We start from the raw sequence: 9,321 nt of genomic DNA on the forward strand, positions 1-9,321 counted from the left end.
GGTTACATAAGTATCTCCAAAAGCCCTGATGTTCATGTGTCCATGGTAAGACAGACTATCTACAAATGGAGAAAGTTTAGCACTGTTACTACTCTCCCTAGGCGTGGTCGTCCTGTAAAAATGACTGCAAGAGCACAGCTCAGAATGCTGCATGAGGTAAAGAAGAATCCCAGAGTGTCAGCTAAAGACCTACAGAAATCTCTGGCACATGCTAACATTTTTGTTGACACCTCTACAATAAGGAAAACATTAAACAAGAATGGAGTACATGGGAGGACACCACGGAGGAAGCCATTGCTGTCCAAAAAGAATATTGCAGCACGTTTGAAGTTTGCAAAAGAGCACCTGGATGTTCCACAGCACTACTGGCAAAATATACTGTGGACAGATGAAACCAAGATTGAGTTGTTTGGGAAGAACACACAACACTATGTGTGGAGAAAAAAAGGTTCAGCACACCAACATCAAAACCTCATCCCCACTTTAAAACATGGTGGAGGGAGCATCATGGTTTGGGGCTGCTTTGCTGCCTCAGGGCCTGGACGGATTGTTGTCATCGATGGGAAAATGAATTCCAGAGTTTATCAAGACATTTTGCAGGAAAACGTACGACCATCTGTCCGCCAACTGAAGCTCCACAGAGGATGGGTGATGCAACAGGACAATGACCCAAAGCATACAAGTAATTCAACAAAACAATGGCTGCAACAGCACAGAATACGCCTTCTGGAGTGGCCCAGTCAGAGTCCTGACCTCAACCCAATTGAAATGCTGTGGTATGACCTTAAGAGAGCGATTCACACCAGACATCCCAAGAATATTGCTACACTGAAACATTTTTGTCAAGAGGAGTGGTCCAAAATGACTCCAGATCGTTGTGCAGGTCTGATCTGCAACTACAGGAAACGTTTGGTTGAGATTATTGCTGCCAAAAGAGGGTCAAGAAGTCATTAAGCTAGGGCCTCACATACTTTTTCCTCCACTGTGAATGTTTACATGTTATGTGCAATTACACCATGGCAACATCTAATGTTTGTGTAGTATTATGTTCAGCAGACTGTGTTCTTCTATTGTTGTGACTTAGATGACGTTCAGAGCACATTTTATGCCCAATTCATGCAAAACTCCATGTAATCCCAAGGGGTTCACATACATTTTCTTGCAACTGTAGTTGCGATGGTACACCAAGACTCTTGGTCAGCTAGATGGTACAGAGCCGATGGTCCTCACTTCTCTGACTACTCACAAAAACTAACAGCTTTTTCTACACAACATCAACTAGTATCTTCACTACCTTATTTGACAGAGGAATTGTTAGGCAGGGCTCAGCATCATACGCTGCTTGCATTCCTGAGGGAGGGGGAATGAGGAGATACATGAAGCCTTCTTACTACAGGGAGAGCCTGTGCCTGGCTCTTATATGCACGATACTACACCTCCCCCTCTCAGGTGACTGCATATTAGTTTAAGAGAAATACCACAATGCAGAAATTCGGAGCAAAATGGAGAGCTGTGCCTCTCCCTGTAGGCATGATTGTGACAATTATCTTTTTAGCTGCCTACAGGTTTTGCATGATCAATTTTCAGGTCACCAAGTGAACCTTTTCTACTCAGAGCTCAATTGTATGCTCCAAGTACCTTCCATGAAAAACCCACCTCGGAACTGAATCAATATCTCAGTATGGTAGCTATACCTGAGTTATCCTCATTAAAACAGAAGTGGAGATCCGATGTTGGATGAAGATGATTGGTATGAGCTTTGGGATTTTTCTTTCACTCACGTAGTGACTGCCAGGGATAAGTGTATACAATTCAAAATCTTACATGGGGCCCATTTTACCCCATACATGCTCCACAGGATGAATCAGAATGTCTCTTCTGCCTGTTGGAGATAAACGCATTGATTTTTGTCATATATTTTGGGCCTGTCTGGCTCTATACTGGAAATGGGTGCTTCAACTTATCACTTCCACAACACTGGTACAACCTATCCCTATGCTAAGGTATTGCTTGTTGGGCATGGTAGAAGACCTGGCTAACATGGTGGCTGTAAGGATTCTTTGAAACCTATTGCTGTTTTACGCTAGGAAGGCCATCACGATATATTGGAAAAAAAACCTGTCCCCCAAACGGTCTACATTTGGATGAAACTGGTTAATTCTAACATACCTCTATACCAGACAAACTTTAGTAACAGAGGTTGTCCTAAAAAATATCCGAAAGTCTTGTCAGACTGGCTGGATAAATCCCTCCACAGATACTTTAGTAGATGCATGATTTTAATGAGTCATTTCCTTGAAAGAAAACTTTAAGCTGTCCTCCTGGTGGGCATTATATCTTTGCTAACCTTCTTGTAATTTGTGCTCGAGCCATCCACTTTCAGCAAAAGAAATTCTAGTATTTGTTTGTATTTTGATACTTCTGTCTTTGGGTCATGACCCTGCAAGGGCTGAACATTTGTTTTTTATTTGGTTTTTGTACATTGTCCATATCAAAAAGTCAGTATAAGAGATGTTTCAAAATATTATGTTTAACCTAAAATCTGATTAAAGGTCCATAATATTAAACTGACCATAATAAACATATTGAGGCTTGTTTGAAATCCTTTATCCTTCCCATACTTTGAAATTTAGGAATCCTGGGCAACTATGGATCCATTTATTTTGGCATATACTGTATATATATATATATTTTGTCTAAATGCTTAGAACAACAGAGAACATATCAATGAGAATTAGAACTCAGAATTAACAAAAAATATAACTATAAATATGTATACAAAGGTATGTGCTATAATTTAGTATTCTTTTCAATTTGAATTTTCTGCAGATTCACTAAGCTAACACACAACAGACTTTTTGCCTTTAGTAAATTAACTGATATGTGTTCACCTTTCACTTGTAAAGTACAGTGGCTTATGATAGTTAGTCAAAAATCTTCTCCTTAAGACTACAGTAAATAAAAGGAAATTATATGGAATGGAATGAAATAATGAATTTGTCAGTCACTGAATTTTTTTTAGAACCCTGTTAAATAAGTCCATTTGTATTAAAATGTTATTTTAAAACTAACCCAGATATGGGTTTTGCAATTACTGATCTGCATCAGTAATATAGTTCTTGCAATGCTTTAAGTATTACCCCACTGTTTTCAGCTTATGATTCTACTAACCAATGACTGGTTAACTGTTATTCACCAGCAGACATGCACATTTCAAGAGTTAACAAATTCATCATTATTTTAATACTGTGCTTTAAAGAGAATCTCCAAAACAATTAAACTGAACTCTGACAGTATAGGCATAATAGCTGATGTTTTTCAAAACACATTACAATAAAAAACATGTTTATATAAAGCTTATATAACATGTATATTAATGATACAGTATGCATGGTTGTCTCTTGCCTGCTGGGTCCTCTTTTGAAACATAATAATAACTCAATTATTTCAATTAAAAAATACAGTTATACAAACAACTCCCATGAAAAATACCCATAAGTGAAAAAAGTTATGAAATCAATAATTAGACTGTTTATAACAATGAATACAACCACTATAATAAAAAATATCTTACTGGCAAATACATTAAACAAAGTTGTAGTTACGTGGGCATGAATTAAAAGCTAATTTTAGGATGGTAATAATGAAAGGTATACACTTTTATGAAATGTGTTTTGCCTTCAGTGGGAAAAATTGTTTTTAGTGCTATATGCATGTATTTGCAATGTATTAATGATGAAATACCTTAAAGCATTCTAATATATTTAGCCTATCATATGTAAATAAAAATGATTACCTGTCTTGTTCTTTTTTGTTTATATGGGCCGTTGAACACAAGTAACACATATTACACATTCTATTAAAACTGTAAATGTTACAGTAGTCCTTGAAGAGTCCTTTCTGAATAAAGATTCTTGGACATTGAAATAATTAGACACCTTTATGAGTTAAACTCAACTTGGCTCAAAGAGTGCTATTGTGTCTGTGCGAACATTTCAAAAACAGCTGTTGAAAACTGCACACATCTGAAGACAACAGGCATGTATGTATGTTTTAATGGACACAAAAAAGACCATCAGCTGGAACAAAATAAAGTTACACTTTAAAGTGTGTGCAGCCAAACAATTTTCGATAGCGTAGGAAAGTATTAAAACCCCTCTTGGTTTTTTTTCTGCTGTCTGTGTCCTGTTTGGGAGATTTCCCTTACCATTCTGTCCCAGAGACACAAAAGGAAGTGAAATGAAAATCAGTTTTCACTGGAACAAATGTCCCCATTTCTCCTCATCTCTTGTTCTAATGAGAACTGAAAGATTTTGGATTTTCCATTGCTTTCTGTTTCAATTAAAATGGTCACCAGGAGAAATTGGGAAGGTAAATTTCCCCAACAGGGACTCAGACATCATTAAAAATGGTCAGGTTATAATCTTTTCCTGCACTAAAGACAACAGTTTTGATTATGCATACACATAAAACTCCATTCAAATCTGCTATTTTTTATTGTTAAAAAATAGAACCTTTGCCTATTTTTATAAATGTTGGTGTACTAGATTGAAAGTTAAAAGAAATCTCTCCAAATATACAGTAAAAGCAATAAAAAGATCAATTTAGTAGTGCAGAGGAGAGATACAACCTAAGTTTGCTTTCTAATAAATCAGTTAATTTACAACAAATTGAAGCTTCTTATCAGCTTCTAAATTTCAATTGAAATTTATAAAAAAAAAATGGTAGTGATGATCATTGAACTAATAAAATTCATCATACCAGTAAATATTAAAGTTAAGGATTTGAAGTATTCATTTACAATAATATTAATAATTTTTTTTCTTGACCACAATAATAACTATTTTAAATGTTTCAATTTAAAGTTTTATTGACATGTTCTCATTGGGAGTTTTAGCCTCACTTATTATCCTTTAAACTCAGTGTCGTTGATTTACTAAAGGCAGATAGTCTGTGTACTTGGCAAGAGATTTTCCCCTTGGCTTAGTGAATGAGGTACAGCTCTGCTGACTTTTAACATCCAATCATGTGCAAACAAAAATTCTTTTTCTTTTATTTTCCTTGCAAATGATTAGGCATTCTGTAAAAAGTTAATTTTCACCACATTTACTAAACTATAACAGCTTATATGCCCTTAGTAAATTTTCCCACGGTACATAAATTCTTTCCTCACTCTGTCCAAAATTAAAGAAAAAAAATGAGCTTGAATTAGTCTTTTTTATTCAATATACCTGATTGAACATATTTGACATTGTTGTGGCTGGGTCCTGTTTCATATATTGACTGCTGTTATCTATTATGTATTTGTTTATTTTTTGTTTTTAGAGCAAGACCCAAAGTGCAATACAATGGATATGCTGGTCATGAAAATAGCAATGGACAAGCATCATTTGAAAACCCAATGTATGATACAAACTTAAAACCCACAGAGGCAAAAGCTGTTAGATTTGACACAACACTAAACACAGTATGCACAGTGGTATAGCCTTTGGAGTCAATTAAGACTTATTCATAGCCATACCTCTGAAGGACAAACTGAAATTCCATTGGTGCCCTAAACCAATATCTCTACTACTTCTGGCTTTGCTGCTGCAATCTTTAACACCATTTGTCAGCAAACAGTAGATACATCTTTGATGCTCATTGAATGAGTTGAGTCTTCTGAAGATCACATGAAGAATGTTCCCTTCTTTAAAAGAGGATTACGATGTCTGTCTTCAATCTGCTTGCCATGGAGGAATACTTCAGGAAGACAAATAAGTCATACCAGTTGTTATTTGGATGCCTTTCACTGCAATATATCGGGCACTCGGATAAATCCTCAGCTACTTTGATGTGTGAGATCATCAGAGTGCATATATTTTTTGTATCCCAACAAAAGTGAATGTCCTGGAGGAGACACACACTGGAAGGAGAGGACAACCTTCTGTATGGTTGCACATACATTAAATGCTTTACCATGAAATCAGTGACACTATTTGACAGTTAAAAGGATCCAGATTTATCAGACACTGTTTGTGCACTGGGTGGTTTGCTAATCTTTCCATTCAGTTGGTGTTGCAAAATATTACTGCACAATTTTTTGCACTAGTATGTTTGAAATGAGTGAGTTTCATTCCATCAACAAAAACAGGGTTTATAATGACAATGTTCAGTTGTTTAAACTCATTTTCATTTGATACCCATTTTACTAGACACCAAGTTTCATTATTCCAGCATTCATAAAGATACATAATTTCTTAACAAAAAATCAAAAAGGAAACTAGGAAACTTTGTTTCTGTGCAATTTAATGCAGGCTTTCATCTTCATAAACCACACCTGATATCATGTCCAAAAGCAGCAGTCAATTTTTGTACAATATATATTTTATGTCTTATTTTCTTATAAAAATAAATAAACAAAAACAGGGTTGACATTAAACATTTGTATTATACAATTAAACAAGCAAGTGTTTGGAAAATTGTGAATAGTAGTTCATTTACACTTACACACAAAAGAAATATATATTTGGAAAATGAATTTGCCTTTTAATATTTGCCTCCAAAATATTTTGGTTTTTTTTTTATTTTTGGTCATAGTGATAAACATTGTCTTTCAGTTGCATGTTGGGTTGGAACTAGATTACAAAAGATTTTGGAAACTCCTAAAATAGAACGTTACTTCCAATTTTTAGGTGGAAAATTTGGCTTGATTCCTCTCCAATTTGAAATTGTATGAGGCATTACCATTAGCAGTTTTTAACAAATGAACATTTAGAACAATTGTAAGTGTTCTCTCATTCCTGTGGGAGCAATGTATCTTGCTGGATTATTCTCTTTTCCTGGCTTTCTTATATATTATTCTTACCAAATGCAAAGGGATAAACCTAAAGTGAACCTGTGAGGATACAAATATGGTAGCTGCCATTGTTGACCTGTTATCTTGACTTTTCTACCTCCAGATATAACTTGGAAATATGCTGGTATTTCAACTTTTTTTTTAATACGGAATAGGAAACTTGTGTAACCCAAATTTGTTGGATTAAATCTCACTGCCTAGTAAATCAAGTACCTACAACAAACATGGACACAGTGAACTCTGGAAAGCCTCATGTTCCATCTTGCATACACCCTTCATGTCAGTAACAAATAAGGCCATGAATAGGGATGAAGATACAGTAGAGATTTTGTCAAATTGCTCTATTCACGAAATTACCAATATCAACATCAGAAAAATTGTTCCAAAGCAAAAACTCTTAATTTTACTCACTGAGCTGCTAATGTAAAAATGTCTTTAAATATATTATTTCTGTATTTAGAGGATTTCTTTTTTTATTTGAGTAAAGGGTTATGTTTAGGGTGTTTTAGTTTTTCACCTATTTTTTTTTTTTTGTTTTCCCTTTTTTTGTTTATTTGAATACTATGTATGCATTGTGGCTTTACAGTATTTTTTTTCTGTGAAAAAATGTAATACAATAAAGCCATGAAGAACTTTACCTAACTCAGGGACACTTTTAAATCCACTGCACATATAAAAATCCCTGAAAACCTCAATAATTCATCTGTCTTGTTGACTTCAATGCATTTTACCAAAATGGTGACATTTTGTTATCATTATTAGATATTAAAACTTTCAATTCTGCTCAACCTCATTGATGAAGGTTGGGATAACAGATCTGGAGGCTGGGCCTTTGGAAGGAGTTAGCAATGGCAGCTTTCGTATATTTATATTCTCAGATTCAATTTAAAGCAGAGTATTGCATGCTTAGAATTTACTTGTTTTCTGTATAGGAAAGTTGTCTTCTTTTTCTCTGTAAGTGGAAAGTTCAGTGCATACACTTATTGGATGGAACCTCCTCTGACATCCACCTCTTCCTGACAGGTACACAGAACCCTTTTTATTGCAAAATGTTCAAACTATACCTTTGTGTTATCTTCCAATTTTTTATTCTTTGTATGTTCTATTTAACATAGGTCTACCTAGATTTTCATTTTTTCTTGCACTATTTAATCCCTGTTATCTTTGAATTTACATACTGAACCACCTGAATGCTGCATTTTTTAATCACTCACAAAAAATATTGCAGCTCAGAGAATAGATAAACTTAACATGGAGTCATAGCAAGATAAAAATGTATTTTTATTTTTTGATGACAGACCTGATTTTATATTTTAAATATGAAGTATGGTCAAAAATGAAAGGATATTCCCCATTTTTATCCCCAGCATGAATGCTTAAACGTGTAAACATTTTTGTGGGATGCCTCTTTTTCAGATGACAAGAAGATATTTTAGTGCATTCAGCAGTCATATAAGTGCCTTTTGAAGTAGCCTGAAAGATTTTTAAACACGGTTTTGCTAAATTAGCTTTGTCAAAACAGGCTATTCCTGATTACTTCCAATATACATATTTAGCTGGCATACTGTATTTCCCTTTCAGATTCATTTGGACCCTGTTTATAAAAGTGCCTAAAAGGAAATTTTCTGTGTTGATTTTTTTCTTTAATTTTATAACTTTTACTACAGAAGCTACATCTGAAAGTTTGATTGGTGGTTATAAGCAACACAGATGCTTTCCTTCTGGACAGTTTGGGGTTGGTTGATTGATTAAGTAAGTAGAGCATGTTCAATTTTCATGTGAATTTTCATTTAGTTTAGTAAATGCTGTAAAAATTGATTTTGTAAAAAATACACAATCACACATAGGGAAAATAATAATAAAAAAAATAAACAGAGGATTTTCACTTACACATGAATGAATTATCAAAGTCAGCAGAACTTCACATCATTTACTAAGCTAATGAAAATTCACTCTGTAAGGGAGAGGGAGCAGCTTATACTTCCTTAGTAAAACAACCTCTTTGAGAACCTGGAACTGTTATGTCTTATGAATAAATATATATATATATATATATATATATATATATATAAAATGTTGGAATGAAAAAAAAAATATATATATTATTTTGTTTTTTAATTACAACAACTTCTGTTTTTGCTCACTATATTTTGTGCAGGTGGAAGTAGTTATTTGTATTTTTTGTTAAGCTGCTGGATCAAAATATAGATACTAATGAAAGTCACGCCTAATCAACTACCCTGAGAGGAAAAGTAACAGGAAAGAACACAATTTTCAATCAGATGTAATAAAAAAGCTTCTCATTCCAGTAAGAGAGATGCATTGTTAATCTCCTCCCCTATCATATGTCTGCTAATTTATTCAATCTGCATAAATTTAAAAGGAAAGCAGGGGCTGTGTGCAATGGAAGGAACATACAGAAACCTTCCTAGCCATGCTGTGACTGAAACTTTGTGTTTAGCTCTTGCTTCTGCTAGTTATTT

At 34.3% G+C, this 9,321-nt stretch overlaps 1 protein-coding gene across 1 annotated transcript in view; it reads left to right on the forward strand.

Moving 5' to 3' along the window:
• The window catches only part of CSMD1 (CUB and Sushi multiple domains 1), a 2,075,474-nt gene extending 2,069,013 nt beyond the window's left edge, over positions 1-6,461 (forward strand). The window contains exon 70 of the mRNA XM_089679519.1: positions 5,326-6,461. Coding sequence (XP_089535645.1) covers positions 5,326-5,485 — 160 coding nt within the window. The 3' untranslated portion in view covers positions 5,486-6,461. The remainder of the gene's footprint in view (positions 1-5,325) is intronic.
• Positions 6,462-9,321: the final 2,860 nt, after the last annotated feature.

Source organism: Staurois parvus, unplaced genomic scaffold, assembly GCF_062004578.1.
Source record: "Staurois parvus isolate SC_StPar_1 unplaced genomic scaffold, SC_StPar_1.0 ptg000226l, whole genome shotgun sequence".
Classification (NCBI taxonomy): domain Eukaryota; kingdom Metazoa; phylum Chordata; class Amphibia; order Anura; family Ranidae; genus Staurois; species Staurois parvus.